The sequence below is a fragment of the Saccopteryx leptura genome, chromosome 3 (genome assembly GCF_036850995.1).
Source record: "Saccopteryx leptura isolate mSacLep1 chromosome 3, mSacLep1_pri_phased_curated, whole genome shotgun sequence".
Classification (NCBI taxonomy): Eukaryota; Metazoa; Chordata; class Mammalia; order Chiroptera; family Emballonuridae; genus Saccopteryx; species Saccopteryx leptura.
Window position 1 is genome coordinate 64,090,895 of NC_089505.1, and position 20,576 is coordinate 64,111,470.

The window sequence follows — 20,576 nt, forward strand, 5'->3', positions numbered from 1 at the left end:
CAACTAAGATGTTGCAATGCGCAACGAAAAACTAATGATTGATTCTTCTCATCTCTCCATCCCTGTCTATCCCTCACTCTGACTCTCTCTCTCTTTCTCTATAAAAAAATAAAATAAAATAAAAAGTTTGTGGAGGGAGAAATTTCTGTGCGTCTCTTCACAGGTTGAACTTTACATATATTATGGAAGGGGAAACCGAGGCACAGCAGGTGAAGTCACTTGCAGCAGAACTGGGACTTGAACCCTGGTAGCCTGGCTGCAGAAGCTACCCCCTTAACCACTCTACCATGCTACAGGCCTTTCTCACACATCTCTCTCTTCTCAGACAACTTTCTCCAAGGTATGCACTAACCCCCCCTTCCCCCATTACCCCCTCCCCCGGGCCATCTAGAAACGTAGAATATCAGTGTATAGGGTTAAGCTGATTCTATGTAATAGTCTTTGGTTGAATTTAATTTTAGTAATTTCCCTCCTTCATCTGCTCCCCTCTCATATGCAATCACTTTAGGGTACTGAATTTTGGCCCTCAATCCCTCCTTATTCTTACATTAAAATCCATAATTAGCCTTAAAATTAGTTTTGTTGTATGTGGTTTTTAAACTTGCAAAAATGCCTTTGAGCTACAAATCTATCTTTCTTTCATTGTACTTTCTGGGAGCTCACTATGGGCCTTTGCTTATTTCTAGTTCATGATGAGTGAATCTGAAGAGGACTCTGGAGAGGTGGCCTGGGTTTAAGTCGCAGCCTGGCTGCTCACTAGCTGGACGATCTGGGGCAAGTTACTTAACCTCTCTGGGCTTCAGTTTCTCCACTTGTGAAACAGGGGGTATTAAATCATGGTCCCTTTCTCAAAAGGTCATTGCAAGCTGGTATCTTAAAGCATTTAGCACGAGGCATTTATTAAGCATTGCTTTGGCTTTTTTTTTTATTGCTGTGTGGTATTTCATCATATATTCCACATTCTACTTCTTGAGCCCTAATAATGGACATCAAATTCCTTCCAACTCTTTGCCACCTAATCTTCCCTCATTGCTCATTCTTATATGTACCTCATTTGTGAGCCTGATGGAGAGGGGGAAAGTGGGGTTCTCAGCCGTTCTCACATTAATTTCTCAAAGTATTGCCAGATTGCTCTCCAGAAAGGATGCACTCAGTTGTACTCCTTCCGTCAGTGCCGAATGACCCGTTCTTCCATATACTTCTCTGGAACTCGGTGTTCTTAGACTGTCTAATTTTGGCCAGTCTAATGGATGTGAAAGTGTTGCTTTATGCATTCGCTTATGTAGATGAGTTTAGCATTTCTGGGCTTTAGTCTTCATCTCCACTCAGAATTACTAAAAACGAACACATGCCTCCATGTGTGTGTGTGTGTGTGTGTGTGTGTGTGTGTGTGTGTGTTTAAGGTTTTGAATGCTACCACTTTAATATTTTAGACCCTGTCACAGTAAATAGGGAACCAGAATAGTACCTTTCTCCCATATTGTTTTCTATTTTTCCTTTTTATTTTTTTTTAGCGAGAGAGAGACAGAGAGAGGGACAGATATGGACAGACAGGAAGGAAGAGAGATGAGAAGCATCAGTTCTTTGCTGCAGCTCTTTAGTTGTTCATTGATTGCTTTCTTATATGTGCCTTGACCCAGGGGCTCCAGCTGAATCAGTGACCCCTTGCTTAAGTCAGCAACCTTGGGCTCAAGCCAGCAACCTTGGGCTTCAAGACAGCAACCATGGGTCATGTCTATGATCCCATGCCCAAGCCAGTGACCCTGCACTCAAGTTGGTGAGCCCACACTCAGATCTCGGGGTTTTGAACCTGCATCCTCAGTCTCCCAGGGTGCTGCTCTATCCATTGCACCACCACCTGGTCAAGCTTTCCCATATTGTTAAGACGATTTAATGAGATGACAGTGGGACCTGTTTATTGAACATTTACTGCATGGCAGGCACTGTGCCAAGCACTTTACATGTATTAATTTATTCCTCACAAAAATACTATGAGGCACATCGTGCTGTTATTATCCCTATTTTGCAGGTGAGAAAACTGATACATGGAGAAGTTGGTCATACAAAGCAGAGCTGGGATTCAAACCAGGGCAGACAGGCTCATTCACCACCTCACTACCTCTCACTGAGATGACGCAGGAAGAACACCCAGGGCTGAATGAATCCTTTGTGTTACCACAGCTTTAATACCCATCCAGACAGGACATTCTAGAGAGGCTTGGGCAATGTTTGTTGATTGCTTCAGCAAATTTGATAATGGATTTAGCTTTTGGGTCACTTTATAGGCATAATAATAATAGCATCTCATAAAAAATCATATTAGAGTGTGTGAAACTTGGCAGGGACTCACCTGGGCCTCTGGGTCCCCATCTGTAGTCCCTGTCCTGTTTACAGCCTTTCTGGTTCCTGAATCAAAGCACTTGTTACTATCACAGTTGGCCTCCTTTCCAGCACCCACCGGGTACCAGTCCTGTTCCCAGCTTTTACATGAATGAGATTGGGGGGCGGCTGTCACCCAGCTCTCCAGCTACTCTGTGCCTGCACCCACTGAACATGGTTGGACAGAAACACACACGACAACAGGACTGGTCTCACTGTAGGTTCAAGATCACTCATGTCCATTCACTCTCCCGTGCTCCCGGCAGACTATTTCACACTCTCACCCCTCCTTTGACCTTTATCGCCTCCTCCTAGTCCTCACTCTGGCCCTTGACCCTGCTCCGATTTCAAAGAGAGAGGAGAGGCCCTCAGAAGAGAACTTCCACAGGTTCCCAGGACATTTACCTGGCTACCTGCACCCGAGACACTGTTTTCTGCATTTCTTCCTGTCAATGACAGAAACACTCCTAGCCAAAGGCCACATCTTCCTGTGTACACTACATCCCATCCTTTCTCCCCTACCCAGGGACATAAGTCAAGTAGTTCTTTTCTTCTCTCCTGCATCATCAATTCTCCCCTCCCTTCTTGATCATTTCATTTGCATAAAAACATGCTCTGATACAACCATGCTTTATGTCCTTGTCTAGCTACAGCTTCAATATTCTGCTTTTATAACAAAACCCTCAACAACAGTGATCCATACTAAGGTCTACAATTCCTGGCCTCCAATCATCCTTGAATCACTCTAGTCAGGGTTTGGCTCCACCACTTGGCCAAGTCAACTCGTGAGGACACCAGTGACCTTCATGTGGCTCAATCCAATAGTCTACTGACCCGCCCTCATGTGACTAAAGTCTTCTAACTGATAGTCACACCCTCTTCCTAAGTTTATTTTTCTTGGCTTCCAAGACACTCACTTTCATGGTTTTCCTCCTTTCTTAGTGGCTATTCTCTCTCAGACTTCTCTGCTGTTTCTTTCTCATTTGGGACTTTTTATTATTTATTTATTTTTTCATTTTTGGGGTTTTTAAACATTGGAGGGTCTTGGGGCTCAGTCTTTGGTCCTCTTCTCCTCTCTTCATCACTCCTTTGGTGATAGTCTCCCAAATGTACACATCTTTCTAGGTTGGACCTCACCCCTGAGTTCAGATTCACATATTCACCTATCTACTTGGAAGTCTATTAGGTACCTCAACAGGTCCAAAAGCAAACTCCTGATCCTCACTCTTCCCCTTCCCCCTTCTAGTCTCAATAAAGGAAAACTTCATCTTGGCAGCTTCTCAGATGAAAAAGCCTTGCAATCATTTTTGACTTTTCCTTCCCAACACCCAATCCATCAGCAGATTCTGTCAACGCTACCTTCAGACTATATGCAGATTCTAACCACGTCCTGCCACCCCCACTGCTACCACCCTCGTAAAAGCCACCATCATCTCTCATTCAAATTATTTTTAAAATCTTTTGCTTAAATTTTTCTTATTGAGGTGAAAGCTACATATAAAATTAACCATTTTTAAAAGGCACAAGCCAGAGACATTTAGTACATCTGCAATGTTGTGAAAGAATCATCTCTGTTTAGTTCCAAAACGTTTTCATCATCCCCAGAGGAAACCCCACACCCATTAAGTAGTGACTCCCCACTCTTACTTCCACTCCTCAGTCCCTGGAACCACTAATATGCTTTCTGCCTCTGTGGATTTGCCTACTTTGGACATTTCATATGAGTGGAATCATATAATATGGGAACTTTTGTGCCTGGCTTCTTCTGCTTAGCATGTTTTCAACTTATCTATATTGTAGCATAGATCAAAACTTTATGCTTTTTTATGGCTGAATAATATTCCATTGCATGGCTATACCACATTCTGTTTATCCATTCATCTATTAATAAACATTTAGGTTGTTGCCAGCTTTTGGCTATTCTGAATGGTGCTGCTATGACTACTCATGTACGAGTATCTGTTTAAATATCAGTTTTCAAGTCTCTTGGGTATATGCATAGGAGTGAAATTGCTGGGTCATATGGTAAATCTATGTTTAAGTTTCCAAGGAATTGCCAAAATGTTATCTCATTTGAATTATTTTAACAGTCTATTTTTAACTCAGCCATCAGCAGGACCACTTAGACATGAGTCGAGTTATGTTTCTGCTGCCCTCCACCTTTACTGGGTTCCAACCCATTCAGAGCAAAACCTAAGACTTCACTCAGAATGGCCTACAAGACCCTACATGATTTGGCTTCTGGCTCCCTCCCAGACATCTTCTACCACACTTCCACACACTCCTATTGACCTCCTCACTGTTCTTTAAATGCATCAGTATGTTTCCACCTCAGGGCCTTTGCATTGACTGTTTCCTTTTCCTGGAATGCTCTTCCTCTAGACCTACAGGACTGGCTTGTTCACTTACTTCAAGTCTCTGCTCTAAGTCAGCTTCTCTGAGACAGCTTCTCTGGCCATATTGTCTCCTTTATTCTGCTTTATTGTCTCCATGACACTTACCCCTACCTGACATTTATTTATTTGTATATTTTTATTTCTATTTATTTGTGACAGACAGAAAGAGACAGAGAGAGGGACAGATAGGGAGAAAGATGAATGAGAAGCATCAATTCTTCATTGCAGCACCTTAGTTGTTCATTGATTGCTTTCTCATATGTGCCTTGACCGGGGTGGGGGAGCTATAGCAGACCAAGTGACCTCTTGCTCAAGCCAGCGACCCTAGGCTCAAGCTGGTGAGCCTTGCTCAAACCAGATGAGCCCGCGCTCAAGCCGGTGACCTCGGGGTTTCGAACCTGGGTCCTCCATGTCCCAGTCCAATGCTCTATCCACTGTGCCATTGCCTGGTCAGGCTATTTATTTGTATTTTATGGTTTGTTTCCCTTTCACCAGGTCATGAGCTTCTGCTGTTTGTTCACTGACATACTTACTTCTATACCCTGAAAAGCTTCTGGTGCTCAATAACATTTGGTGAATGAATGAATTGAACTCTATTTATAAACTGAGAAAGTGAAGCTCACAGAAGAAGCATGATTGGTGGGAGTTCCCCCAGCTGGTTAGAAGAAGCCTTGGGTTCTAATCCCAGTTTCTCTGACTGCCAAGCGCAAGTTCTCAACTGGATAATTTTGTGAATTTTATATCTAGGCCTCATCACAACCCTAAATGTTAGTCTTTTGGTGATACACAAATCACACGCAGGAAAACTCATACCCACAGAGGAAAGGGGACCCCACAACCAGTTGGTGGCAATGTCAGGACTGGCTACTTGGCCTCAGGGCAGGATTTCTGGTACTAGCTTTTGGCCACAATGGTCATTCAATAAATGCTTAATGACTGGTGTTGAGGGTGGGTTTATAGTAAAGCTCATATAAGTTTTATGCTCATGATTTGCATAGGACCTTCCAAGGCCCTACCAAAGCATTCTTATGGTCTGATGTTTAAAGGAGGATATTTAAAATGCAATTGGTTTCTGTCACTGTCTTTTTCCAGTTCCCTTCACCCTGTTGTACTTCTCTTCACCATGGTGGTGCTTAGGCATTTATGGGACCTAGATGACAGGAATAGGAGTTAAGGACAATTTCAGGTTGGATATTGTGGGATATTTTTATGGGATTCATAGATACTTCCAGGTATACTTAAATTGCCTACCTACCTAGTTGCCCTGGAGTAGCAATGGCTTCCCGGAATGCTCCTACTGTCCAAGGTGCTAACTCACTAGGTGCCAGGCCACAGTCATTGTGGCGTGAACTGTCCTCTAAGGCAGTGTTTCTCAACTGACCATCCCAACATCAGGATTGTTAACTCTTTTACGACAGTAAGAAATTTCTGGTGGACCCACACCTGTACTCTGACTGGAGGTTGAAAAACACTGCAATTGAAGATCACTCCAGAAGCACCTGCACAAGGGAGTTGAGTCAAGAGTAAAAAGGACTGAGCCAGAAGCTGGGTCTGTGGAAACATTTTCACATGACTTACAGCTAACATGAATTCCACTTTATGAAAGTTTTCACAAATTTCCCTCAAATCTACATGACATTACCAATACTGACTTGTGATGCTGAAACTTTAAAAAAATTCTAATGACTAAATAAAGTTCCATCAAGCACGCCAGAGGAAGGATAATTTACTTTTCTCTCTGGAGATAAGGAAATTGTGAAATAAGTATACGAAGCCAGAAAAGTAGGAAACATATCACAGAGGTGTGTCAGGCAGTAAATGAATAAAAACATTACGTTATCACCTTTGGGGATTTGCAATGATTGCGGTATTTGTCAGTTCTTTGAAATATGTAATTTGCTATTATTTCATGTTCGAAGTAAATTTTCACGTTCATACCCAATTTTGTGTTTTTGTATTCCTTCTCTTAAAGAATGCTCCCTCCTCCTCCCCTACTCTCACCTCATTCTCTGTGCAGTATCCCAGTTGCTGCCTGATTGGCTCAAAATAGGTGTCCTCAAGCTGTGTGGTCCCTGGCCACTGGCTCTACTTCTTTGAGCCTGTTTCTTTAGTGGCAAAATGGGGATCACAATAGCGCCTATATTGCAGGGTTGTTAACTTTAAATAAACCAAGGCTTTCAAGTACTTAGTGCAGGATTTTTTATGCTAAGAACACTTCCGCAGTTTTCAAACTACACCCAAGATATTCACTTGCTCTCGAGCGTCCGACTATTCCCCCGGCTGTCCCCGGCCTTTTCTTCCCGAGGGCGCGGCTTACTCTGTCGCAGGGTGTGATGGGCGGAGCTAAGGGTCTACTTCCGGGATTCCCTCCCCTCTCGAAGGAGCAACCCTCTTTATATGACTGACAGTAATAATTAACCAGTAGTGATTGGAAAGGAGACCGATGACCCGACCCACTTCGGAACCTCTTTTCTGAATTGGCCGACTGCGATCTGTGAAGGGCTGGTTCTTCTCTGGGGCGGGACAGAGTGATGGGCGTCTGTTTGACTAATGGGAACTTGGCTGTAAGTAAGCCAGAGCCATTCAGAAGTAAGAAGACCGGATCCTGGGGCGGGGCTGAAGCTTCGGCAGTTGAACCGTTCGCGAGGAGGGGTGGTGGTGGGAAAGGTGAGAGGGAAGAGCGGAGGGTGCGCGGGACCGGTGGGCGATCGTGGGGGGAGGGGGTGCTCTTGGGGAGAGTGGGCTGCGGCGAGCTGCTGATCCGGCAGTGTGGGAGTCGGGAGGGGGTGCCCTAAAGCGCTTTCATTAGGGTTTTTGAGGCAGAGGGCAGATTGTGAGACGGAAGGTGTCTTGTATTTCTCAGGAGGGTCTTTACTGGGGAAAGTGTGTAAAGCAGGAGAGACAACAGATGGTAAAATAGAAAAATGCCCTTGTAATACAGCCTTGCGAGCTAATGGGAGGTTTTAGGGCAGAGGGTTAATAAAGCGCATGGAGGGGCGGAGGGCCCTGCAGTGAGTTGTAAGCTTTGATTTGTGGTGGCGGTGGCGGTGTGGGCACGTGAAGAAGCAATACTGGGGAGCGAGAGGACGAGGCCTCTAGAGATGCTTTAATGAGGTGGAAGGCATAGCCTTGACTGAGGGCTCACTATGTACAAGGCTCCTATCAAGTGTATTATGTGAATTAACTCTTTAACTGCCTAACAACCCCGTTGCGGTTAAGAGCAGGGGCTTTGGCCTTGGTTGGCTTGAGTTTGAATCCTGGCTTTGTCACTGGTCCTGCCGAAGAACATCAAGGGAAGAACATCAAGGCGGCTTAGGCAAGTTGTTTACTTAACTCTTTGCGTCTCAGCTTCATCAGGTAGAATGACTTCTTCTCGGACCATACCACTCACCTAGTGGCCTCACGCAGGTTTTGGGCTTCAGATAATCTTTACATAGTGCTGTTTCCAGTCTGGATCTCCCTGGTGAACGCCAGAGTCAAATTTCCAGTCGGCGCCTGCTTGCTACTTGGAAGTCCTGCTGACATCCAGCCTTAAAGACTTGTCCCAAACCAAACTTGTCGTTTCCCCCCTTCCACCTCCAAATCCAGTTGATGACATTTCCATTCTTCCAGGCACTCGGATCAAAACCCATGGACAGACTTGTTCTTCACTCTCCCTTTTTCTCTGACCCGCATACACTTGGTCATTCCACAGTTGTCATCTGCGCTACCATCCAAACATACCCAGAATCCAGCCTGTCTTACACTCTCTCTGGCTGCCCCTTGTCGTCTAAGCCCTCAGCGTTCTTATTTGGTTTTACTCCTCACTGGGATCCCTGCCTCTGCCCTTGACCCACGTACAGGGGAATCTTGTTAAAACAAAAGTCAAACCATGTTCCTCCCCCGTTCAGATCCTCGACTCCCACCTCATGCAGAAGTCCTTGCCAAGCCCACAGCCCCTCTTTTTTTTTTTTTTTTTTTTTTTTTTACATAGGCAGAGACAGACAGACAGACAGGAATGGAGAGAGAGATGAGAAGCATCAATCATTAGTTTTTTGTTGCACGTTGCGACTTCTTAGTTGTTCATTGATTGCTTTCCCATATGTACCTTGACCACAGGCCTTCAGCAGACCTAGTAACCCCTTGCTGGAGCCAGCGACCTTGGGTCCAAGCTGGTGAGCTTTTTGCTCAAGCCAGATGAGCCTGCGCTCAAGCTGGCAACCTCGGGGTCTCGAACCTGGGTCCTTCCGCATCCCAGTCCGACGCTCTATCCACTGCGCCACCACCTGGTCAGGCCACAGCCCCTCTTGATTCAGCTTTCTCTCCTCCCCACTCTCCACTCTTGCCACTCCCCCTTGTTCACCCTGCTCCAGCTGTGGCTGCATCGTCCCCCAGACTTGGCAACTATATTCCCACCTGGAGAATGTACTTGCCAACCCCTCTGGATCGTGTTCCCCTAGATGTCTAGCTAGATGACTTCTCCCTTAGCTCCTTCAGGCCTCTTTTCAAATGTCAACTCCGCAGACAGGTCCTGGCAGACCACCCAAGCTAAAATAGCTTCTGTCACTCCCTGGCTCCTCACCACTTGGTTTTAGTTTTCTCCATAACCCCACCACCAGGATATGTATTAGTGTTTGTGTATATCCACTGGGATTCCTTTTTGTTTCTTTTTTAGTTGTTATATAAATTTTCCATTGATTTCAGAGAGAGAGAGAGAGAGAGAGAGAGGAAGCATCAACTTATTGTTCCACTTAGTTGTTCCATTATTTGTACACTCATTGCTTGCTACTCATATGTGCCTTGACTGGGGATCAAACCGGTGATCTTGGCACATGGGGACGATGTGCTATGCAATGAGCCACGTAGCCAGGGAATTAAGTTATTTATTTATGTATGTATGATTTCCCTTTTTAAAAAATTGAATTTATTGGCTGACATTAGTTAATAAAATTATAGGTTTCAGGTGTACAATTCTATAATCCATCATCTATACATTGTATTGTGTGTTCGCCACCCCAAGTCAAGTCTCCTTCCATCACCATGTATATTCCCCCTTTACCTTCTACCTCCCCTCAGCCCCCTTCCCTCTGGTAATCACCATACTGTTGTCTGTTTCTATGAGGATTTTTTTTCTTAATCCCTTCATCTTTTTCACCCAGCCCCCAACCCTTCTCCCCTCTGAGAACTGTTGGTCTCTTCTCTGTGTCCATGAGTCTGTTTCAATTTTGTTAGTTTATTTTGTTCATTAGATTCCACCTATAAGTGAATCATATGGTACTTATCTTTCTTTGCCTGGCTTATTTCACTTAGCATAGTAATCTCCAGGACCCTCCATGCAGTCACAAAGGGTAAGATTTCCTTTTTATTTTTTATAGCTGAGTAGTATTCCATTGTGTAAATGTACCATAGCTTTTTTATTCACTCATCCACTGGTAGGCAGTTGGGCTGCTTTCAAATCTTGGCTATTGGAAATATTGCTGCAATGAACATAGGGATGCAAATATTCTTTTGAATTAGTGTTTCAGGTTTCTTCTGATATATTCCCAGAAGTGGAATCGCTGGGTCATGAGGCAGTTTCATTTTTAATTCTTGAGGTAACTCCATACTGCTTTCCACAGTAGTTGCACCAGTCTGCATTCCCACCAATAGTGCACAACTGTTCCCTTTTCTCCACACCTTTGCCAACACTTGTGTGTTGATTTATTGATGATAGCCATTCTGATGGTGTGATGTGATAGCTCATTGTGGTTGGAATTTGCATTTCTCTGATGATTAGTGACATTGAGCCTCTTTTAATGTCTATTAGCCATCTGTATGTCCTCTTTGCAGAAGTGTCTTCAGAGTTTTTGCCCATTAAAAAATTTTTTTTTTGACAGAAACAGAGAGACAGAGAGAGGGACAGATAGGGATAGGCAGACAGGAAGGGAGAGAGATGAGAAACATCAATTCTTTTCTTCGTTGCGGCACCTTAGTTTCTCATTGATAGCTTTCTCATATGAGCCTTGACCGAGGGAGGAGACTATAGCAGGTCTGGTGACCCCTTGCTTAAACCAGATGAGCCTGCATTCAAGCCGGTGACCTTGGGGTTTCGAATCTGGATCCTCTGCGTCCCAGTCTAACTATCCACTGTACCACCGCCTGGTCAGGCTAAAAAATTTTAAAATTTTTAAATTCTTACTTTTATTTTTTTAGCAAGAGAGAGAGAGACAGACAGACAGAGACAGACAGACAGGAAGGAAGAAAGATGAGAAACATCAATTCTTTGTTGTGGTATCTTAGTAGTTCATTGCTTTCTCATATGTGCCTTGACTGGGGGGGCTCCAGCTGAGCCATTGACGCCTTTGCTCAAACCAGGACCTTGAGCTTTACGCAAGTGACCTTTGGGCTCAAGCCAGTGTCCATGGGTCATGTCTTTGATCCCATTCTCAAGTCAGAGACCGTGCACTGAAGCTAGTGAGCCTGCATTCAAGCTGGATGAGCCTATGTTCAAGTGGCAACCTCGAGACTTGAACCTGGGACCTCAGCGTCCCAGGTTGACCCTTTATCCACTGCACCATCACCAGTCAGGCACCATTAGTTTCTTGATAGGAATTGTGTTGAATCTATAGATTGCTTTGGGTAGTATGGTAATTTTAATGATGTTAATTCTTCCTGTTCATGAACATGGTATCTGCTTCCACTTATTTCTATCTTCTTTAATTTCTTTCTTCGGTGTCTTATAATTTTCCAAGTACAAATCTTTAACATCCTTAATTACATTTTTTCCTAGCTATTTTTTTTGGATGCAATTGTAAATGGAATTGTTTTCTTAGTGTCCCTTTCTGATATTTTATTATTGGTGTATAAAAATGCAACTGATGCCTGGTCAGATAGCTTGGTTGGTTAGAGCCCTGGTCGCAAACCACGGTTCGCAAGCCACATGCGGCTCTTTGGCCCCTTGAGTGTAGCTTTTCCACAAAATACCACGTGCGGGCGCTACCTCGATAAGGAATATGCCTACCTATATAGTTTAAGTTTAAAAAATTTGGCTCTCAAAAGAAATTTCAATCGTTGTACTGTTGATATTTGGCTCTGTTGACTAGTGAGCTTGCTGACCACTGGGGTAGAGTGTTGTCCCGATATGCAAATGTTGTGAGTTTGATCCCCAGTCAGGGAACATACAGGAACAGATAGATGTTTTGGTTTCTCTGTCTCTTCCTCTCTCTCTAAAATGAATACATTAAAAAAATGCAGCTAGTTTTTGGATATTTATTTTGTATCCTGCTACTTGACTAAATTCATGTATCAGTTCTAGTAGTATTTTGGTCAAATCTGTAGTGTTCTCTATGCAGTATCATGCCATCTATAAATAGTGACAGTTTTACTTCTTTTATTTATTTCTTTCCAATTTGGATGTCTTTTATTTCGTCTTTTTTATTTTTATATTTGACAGTGACAGAAAGTCAGAGAGAGGGACAGATAGGGACAGACAGACAGGAAGGGAGAGAGATAAGAAGCATCAATTCTTTGTTGTGGCTCCTTAGTTGTTCATTGATTGCTTTCTCATATGTGCCTTGATGGGGGGGGGGGGGCTACAGCAGAGTGACTTTGGGCTCAAGCCAGCAACCTTGGGCTCAAGCCAGTGACCATGGGGTCATGTCTATGATCCCACACTTAAGCCAGTGACCCCACGCTCAAGACAGTGACCTTGGGGTTTCAAATCTGGGTCCTCTGTGTCCCAGTCCGACACTCTATCCACTGTGCCACTGCCTGGTTAGGCTTATTTTTCTTCTTGTCTGATTGCTGTGGCTAGGTCTAGGACTTCCAGTACTTTGTTGAATAAGAGTGCTGAAAGCAGACATCCTTGTTTTGTTTTCAATCTTAGGGGAAACGCGTGTAGCTTTTGCCCACTGAGTATGATGTTGGCTTTGAGTATCATATATGGCCTTTATTACATTGAAGTATGTTTCCTCTATTTCCACTTAGCTCAGAGTTTTATCATAAATGGGTGCTGGATTTTATCAAGTGCTTTTTTGCATCTACTGATATGATTATGTGGTTTTTTATTCTTCATTTTGTTTACTTGGTGCACATTTATTGATTTGGATATTGTACCAACATTGCATGCCTGGAATGAATCCCACTTGATCATGATGTATGATCTTTTTAATATATTTCTGGATCTGGTTTGCTAATTTTTTTTTAAGTGAGAAGAAGGGAGATAGATAGATTTCCGCATGCATCCTGACTGGGATCCACCTGGCAACCCTTGTCTGGGTCAATGCTCAAATCAACCAAGCTATCCTCAGTGCCTGGGGCCGACATTTGAACCAATCCAGCCACTGGCTGCGAGAGAGGAGAGTGAGGAGAAGAGAGGGAGGGGAAGAGAAGCAGATGGTCGCTTCTCACATGTAGCCCAGCCCGACTGGGGATTGAACCCAGGACGCCTGCATGCTGGGATGATGCACTCTTCATTGAGCTAACCTGCCAGGGTCACATTATATCCTTCTTTGTCTCTCTTTTTTGTTTTAAATTCTATTTTGTCAGATGTAAGTATTGCTACCCCAGCTTTTTTCTTTTCTTTTCATTTATATGAAATAGCATCTGCCATCCCTTTACTTTTAGACTGTGTGTGTCTTTTGTTCTGAGGTGGGTATTTGTAGACAGCATATATGTGGCTCTTGTTTTCTTGCCATTCAGTCTACTGGGAGTCTTAGACCCCCCCTTAGAGTGCTGGTTCCATATGAATAAATATAGGTATCAGCACTGAGAAGTGCACATAGGTACTTAAAAGGTGTTACTTGTACTATATGACCATTATCACCATTTCTGGGGCAGGGGTGTGTCTCCCTGTTGTATTGGGCAGAGTTGTTGAGCTGAGAGGGTTTGGGTGAGTCTAGATGGGGGTAATGAACTGGGCAGATTGTGGTGGCCAAAGGCAGAAGATCTCAACTCTAGTTTGTGCTGGGGGAGCTTGTAGGAAATGCAGATTCCACCCCCAGAGATTTTGCTTCTGTAGGTTTGGGATCATGCGCAGGATCCAGCATTTTCATTAAACATTTGAGGTGATGCTGAAGGTCTGCGGCCCTCATTGTGTCAAATAGGCTGATCCAGAGCTTGGCTGGAGCTCTCATTACATTCTTCCTCTTTGGCTGGCCCTCTGTTGGAGACAGTGGGAGTCAGGGAGGGCTTCCTGCAGGAGGGGACATTGGAACTGAGACCTGAAGGATAACAATGAATAAGCTGAGGGAGAAAATTTTGGCTGAATCTTCAGTGTCTAGGACCCCATTTCCCGGACCCCATTACCTGGCATCATCCTTTAACTCATAAGCAGCCCCTGATCTGTGGTAGGCTCAGGGTGCCGAAGATACGAGAATGATCAAAATGGCTCTACCCTTATGGGCTTCTGGTATGACAACTAATCATCAACTAGTTGCACAGATGGTAGCAGCTGACTGACACTGTTTGAAGCACCTTATATGTGTTTAATGAATCTCTACAACAATCCTTTAAGGTGGGATCTCTTATTATCCCCACTTTACTGATGAGAGGGAAGTGCCTTGCCCAGGGCCACATGTGGGTAAGTGGTAGAGCAGATTCTCTACCCAGGAGTCCTTAGCCTGCAGCATGTGCCATGCTTAAGGTGTGAAGCCACCTGTAGATTAGTGCTAGCCGGGAGAGGAGCAGAGCTAGGCAGGGAAAGGCAGCTGGGTAATGAGTTGGTGGATGAACACTCTAGACCCTCACTGTGAGGTCCTGGGCAAGCCTCAGTTTCATCCTCTATGAAACGGGGGGTTGTTACAACACCTACCAGAGCGCAGAATTCAGGGTAAGTCCCTGGTTGATAAATATGCATGGCCCCTATCTAAGGTAAAAGCGTCTGTGGGACAGTGGGGGCTGGCATCTGGGTACCCAGGAGATGGTGGTGGGCTTCAGTGTGCAGTCTGGCGGTCTGGGTTGTGGGGTGTCCTAAAGGGCTTTTGGGTCTGCACATTCCAGGGGAACATTGTGGAAGGCTTTGGTCTGTATTCTGAGGGAGTAGCAGGTGAGAGGGGGGGAATTCTATCCAGCTCAGATTTACCCACAGGTGGGATGTGATCTTAGAATGGTGAGGAGGGGTCACTCAGGCCAGGCCGTGTGTGTGCGAGTGAGCTGAACGATAGGGTGTGAAATTGCGTGGCTCCTGCTAAGTCGTGGCCAGGCTGGAATATGTGGTGGGGTGGGACTGCAGGGAGGGGGGTATACCATCAGGGTGGGGGCTGCCAGGGGCGGGGGTTACCCAGGGCTGGTGTGGGAGACGGTGAAGTTGATTTCTCTTTGGGGAGCCCAGCGAGGAGGATTTTCAGCTCCAGCCCTGGGGTGGGGGCTGTGAAATATGAAACAGTCAGGGGAGTGTCATTTGGGAGGAGGAGCCAGGTGTGGTGAGCTAACGCTAGAAACTGAGGGGTCACCTTAGAGAAAGATGAGAGGGAGAAGGCTGGGGCTGGGGCAGTGTGTGTGTGCAGAAGTCCTGATGTCATGATGCCCGAGAAATGAAGTCAGGTGTGTGGGCCAGAGTGGGACTCAGGTGTCCACATGGGACACGCAAGGTTGAAGTGTGGAGCTTGTGGGTCAGTGAGAGCGGTGCCTCAGGGCTCCGCTGGGATGCCGATCTAGAAGCTGAGGGGAAGAGGAGCTGGGAGAGACTTGGGACTGGACGGAGCCCAGCCACCAGGATGGGCCACTGGCCACAGAGCATGGAGGGAGGATGCAGGTTGAAGGACAGGGTCAGAGTGGGAGGGGGTTGAGGATGAAGGGAAAAGAGGGAGGGGCTCTGGGCGGGGGAACCCCAGAACGGGTGGTGTTCAGGGGGCTCCCCAAAGGAGAGAGAGGTAGAAAAATGTGTGTAGGAGAGGGTTTACATAGAATTTGGGAGGGAGCAGAATCCAGGGGAAGTCTGGATGGATACAGACTGAAAATGAGGTGTGTGTGGAGTAGTACCTTGGCAAATATGCAGCAGAATCCCGGCAGAATAATGGGGGTGTGTGTGTCAAAATTCAGGTGGTATGTGGAGGAAGCCCCAGGAGAATGTGGGGGCTGCTGTGGGGAGAAGAGTGTGCCCCCCCCCCCAGGCTCACCCAATTTGGTAGAGCAGGATGAAAATCAGAGACTTGGGGCAGGGAGGAGAGGAGAGGGCCGGTTTCTGGAGTTTAGTCAGCAGGAACCCAAGGGGAGTGGGCTGGAATACGGAAGGAAGGAGGTTCTGCAGAGTGGAGCCCAGAGCCTCAAGGCCATCTGGGGAGGGAGTGATGGGGGGGGGAGCTGGGGTGGGGGGGGCAGGAGTCAGGTGGCAGGGGTGTGGGATTTATTCCATCAGCCATTGTTGAGCGCTTCTGACCTGCCTAGAAGAGGGATGGGGAGGAAGGGAGTAGTGAAGTTTGAGGAGGTGAGAGAGACAGGTGTGTTAAGGGTTGGGTTGAATTTGGGGATAATATTCAGGGGCTTACTTTCTGGTGACTGCCCTGGTGGAGTTGGTTAGAGCATTGTTTGATATGCAAAGGTGTGGGTTTGATTCCCAGTCAGGGCACATACAGAAATAGATTTCTCTCTTTCTTATTCTGTCTCTCTAAAATCAATCAAAAAATAATATCTGGTGACTGAGGTGGAGGCTAATGTTTTTGGGGCACTTGGTTGCTGAAAGGCCCTTATTATCTAGTGAAGGGCTGCTATCCTTGGAGTCAGAATGGCTTATGTGGGGGAGTGGGGAGGGAGGAGGGCTGGAAGGGTGGCAGCAGGGATGGGGTGGGGTGGGGCAGGCCCCCCTTTCTCCTCCCCTCTTCCTCCTCTTTCTCCTCTTGAGAGTTAGGTACCACAGTGGGTGGTGAATGGGACAGTGAAGTTGCCCAGCTCCTTGGGCTACAAGCTACCTCCAATGCCTTGGTAACCAAGACAACATGACCACTGAGTAGCTGGCTAGTGGGTAGATGGGCGAGGTCTAGGGCACCGAGTTGGATTGGTCCAGAGCTGCCTAGTGTGGGATTTGGGGAACAGGGGATGAGGGAGGGATATATTGAAATGTGTAACTGTACGGACCTCTGAACCTTTCAGAGAATGAAAGCACAGTTGCAAGAATGTGAATATTCCAGGAACAGAGGTGTCCAGATCATATGCGCCCCTTCCAGACCAGAAGCCCCTCTGCCAAATAAAATCAGGAGCTTGGATGTACGGGCAGAGCCTGCCAAGAGATGTGGGGCTCAGACAGTTGTCGTTGGGCCTTTGAGAAAGAGGATCTGTAGATGAGCCTGGAGTGGTATTCTGGGAACCCCTGAAATTAATTGCAAGAAGTTATGGGTCTATACATTTATCTGGGGAGAGCTCAGAGAGCTCATTAGATTTTCAAAGGCTCAAGAACTCTAAAAAGGTTAAAAGTCAGGGCTCATATTTTTCTCCCTCACACTATGATATTTTCCAAAGTCAGACTTTAGGAAGGACTTCCTGGGGAAAGTGTGAGGACTAAAGTAGGTGATGAGGAGAGGAGACCAGGCATTGGAGGGGTCCCCATGATCTGAGTTGAGGGCAGCTCTGGGTGGCTCTGTCTCTGGAGCAGCTCTGGGACTCGCGCTGGGAAGGGAATGGGCTTGCCTTGTCTCTGTCCCTTTCAAGCTCAGAAACAACAGAGCAATAATAATGATGACCATGCCAATGTGTATCGAGTGCTTGACTGTTTGCTATGTGTCAGGCATGGCTCAGTTTCTCCAATGATATTTTTTAAGCGTGAGAGAGAGACAGATAGACAGGGACAGACAGACAGGAAGGGAGTGAGATGAGAAGCATCAATTCTTTGTTGCAGCACCTTAGTTGTTCATTGACTGCTTTCTCATATGTGCCTTGACCAGGGGCTACAGCAGAGTGAGTGACCCCTTCCTTAAGCCAGTGACCTTGAGCTTCAAGCCTGTGACCATGGGGTCAGATCTATGATCCCATGTTCAAGCTGGTGACCCCGTGCTCAAGCTGGTGAGCCCACCCTCAAGCCAGTGACCTCAGGGTTTTGAACCTGGGTCCTCAATGTCCCAAGCTGACACTCTACCCACTGCTCCACCGCCTGATCAGGTTCTCCAAGGATTTTAATGTGATTCGTTCACCAGTCTAAGGGGATGGGCACTGTTAGCCCACCTGGTTGTCCTGCATGAACATCATCTGGCCTCCTATACCTCTGCTCTCATCACTCACCCCCTCCCTGTCTCTTGCTGCCCTCCATACTGTTCTTAGAACAAACTTGGACTACTCAACTTGGGCCCCTTACCTGGCTGTTCCCTCTGCCTGAACTCTCTTCCTTAGGTAATCACCTGTCTTCCTGCCTCCAGCCTCTGCTCAGAGGGGCCTTCTCTGGCCACCTTAACCAAAAGAGCAACCCCCACTCCCCGGATTTCCTTTCCCCACTAATGGACACTTTTGTACCTTTGTTGCCACCCTCCTGAGGGTAGCGTGACAATCTGATCTGCTCAGATCCCTTGCACCCAGGGTGGCACATGCTTTTCATTTTTATTAAAATTGATTTAAGCCTGACCAGGTGGTGGTGCGGTGGATAGAGCATTGGCCTGTTATGTGGAAGGACCCAGGTTCGAGACCCCGAGGCCGCCAGTTTGAGCGCAGGCTCAACTGGCTTGAGCAAAAAAAAAAAAAAAAAAAAGCTCACCAGCTTGGACCCATGGTCGCTGGCTTGAGTGAAGGTTTACTTGGTCTGCTGAAGGCCCGTGGTCAAGGCACATATGAGAAAGCAATCAATGAACAACTAAGGTGTCACAATGAAAAACTAATGATTGATGCTTCTCATCTCTCTCCGTTCTGTCTGCCTATTCCTCTCTGACTCTCTCTCTGGCCCTGTAAAAACAAAACAAAACAAAACAAAACAAAAATGGATTTTAAAGAGAGGAAGGGAGAAATAAACATTTATTTGTTGTTCCACTTATTTATGCATTCACTGGTTGATTCTTTTATGTGCCTCAACTGGGGATTGAACCCACAACCTTGGTGTATTGGGACAATGCTCCAACTAACTGAGCTACCCAGCCAGGGCAGCATATTTTTTTTTTTTTAAGCATGTGCTTTAGAGAGAAAGAATCTGGCTACAGGAGAGGTTAAGTAACTTTTTCATGTTTGTGCTCATAGCTGAACGTGGACATGAACCCAGACCACCTGGGGCTCCTGTTCTGAACCAGCTTCTAGAATCCAGGCTGACCTGGAGGCCTGACTCTCTTCCAGCTCCTTGTAGAGCTAACAGTGAGTAGTTTCTTGGCTAAGAAAAGGTACTTATGCTTACAAAAGACTAATTAATAAAATCAGTTTCTCAGTGTAAATGATTTAAGTGCATCATTGATAATATATAGCACTAGCTGGTCTCTCAGTGTAGATCAGTTTGCCTAGTCACATGGCTTGTTCCCTGACCACCTTCAGTTCTCTGTTCAGATGTCAGCTTCCCACAGAGGTCTGCCCAACTGACCTCAGTACTCTCTGTCCCCCTTTCCAGCTGTATTTTTCCCTATAAATGTTTGCAGAATGAATAATAATAAGTATTTAATGAATATAAGGGTTAATAAATAGTAGTATTAATCATGATTCTTTTGTTGGGAATCATATATATATATATTTATTCATTCAGTGAGAGGAGGAGAGGCAGAGATAGACTCCCGCATGCACCCCGGCTGGGATCCACCTGGCAAGTCTACTAGGGGGTGATTCTTTGTCTATCTGGGGCATTGCTCTATTGCTCAGCAACCAAGCTCTTCCTAGTACCTGAGGCTGAGGCCATGGAGCCATCCTCAGCTCCTGGGGCCAACTCACTCCATTCAAGCCATGGCTGCAGGAGAGGAAGAGAGAGAGAGAAAAAAAGAGAAAAGTTAAGAGAGGGAGGGGTAGAGAAGCAGATAGGTGCTTCTCCTTTGTGCCCTAATGGGAATTGAGCCCAGGATATCCACCACGCTGGGCTGATGCTCTACCACTGAGCCAACGGGCCAGTGCTGGGAATCATATATTCTATCAGCCATCATGTATTATACATAGTAATGTGCAAGACACATTTCTGAGTACTTTTATGTGTATTGTCCGATTTAATCCTTATGACAACTCTACAAGGTTGGTGCCATTATTATACCTGTTTTCCAGATGAGGAAACCGAGGTGAAGTCTCTTTGCTAAGGTGCCACAGCTGGTTTATGGCGGAGCCTTCCAGTTCCTGAGCCTGGGCTCTCAACCCCTCTGGGTCTCTTTCTCTCCCCTTCTCTAGTGACACTGGCCATGGACCAGCCAGCCGGCCTGCAGGTGGACTATGTTTTCCGGGGTATGGAGCACGCCGTGCGGGTGGTGGTGTCTGGGCAGGTGCTAGAGCTGGAGGTGGAGGACCGGATGACAGCTGACCAGTGGCGGGGCGAGTTCGATGCCAGTTGTGAGTGTGCCTGCCTGGGGTGGGCTCACTTTCCTTCCTCGGGATCAGCTTCTCCTAGAAGATGAGACCAGCTGGGATCCTGCCCACCTGCCTCTTCCACCTGACCAGAGCTCTAAGGTGGGAGGGGGTGTGGGGCTCATCCCTCAGGCCAGAGGTGCTGGAGTCAGGGAATGTTGGAAAGCCTGAATACGTTTCCCTTGGTTGGGGCAAGTGGTCAGACCTCAGGGCGGGCTTTTCTCCCCACCCAGTCATTGAAGATTTGACTCACAAGACAGGGAACTTCAAACAGTTCAACATCTTCTGTAACATGCTGGAATCGGCCTTGACCCAGGTAAGGACCAGAGGTGGGGGGTGGGGGAGTTTCTGTCTCCTGGATTCCTGGGGGGTAGATGCCCATTTGATGTGTATGTAAGACCTTCTGTC

The 20,576-nt window shown here is 46.2% G+C and overlaps 1 protein-coding gene across 1 annotated transcript in view; it reads left to right on the forward strand.

Annotated features, from left to right (window-relative positions):
- The first annotated feature begins 7,386 nt into the window (after nucleotides 1-7,386).
- CCDC61 (coiled-coil domain containing 61) overlaps nucleotides 7,387-20,576 on the forward strand; it is a 29,249-nt gene continuing 16,059 nt past the window's right edge. The window contains exons 1-4 of the mRNA XM_066373810.1: nucleotides 7,387-7,442; nucleotides 18,882-18,992; nucleotides 19,995-20,153; nucleotides 20,402-20,484. Coding sequence (XP_066229907.1) covers nucleotide 18,992; nucleotides 19,995-20,153; nucleotides 20,402-20,484 — 243 coding nt within the window. The 5' untranslated portion in view covers nucleotides 7,387-7,442; nucleotides 18,882-18,991. The remainder of the gene's footprint in view (nucleotides 7,443-18,881; nucleotides 18,993-19,994; nucleotides 20,154-20,401; nucleotides 20,485-20,576) is intronic.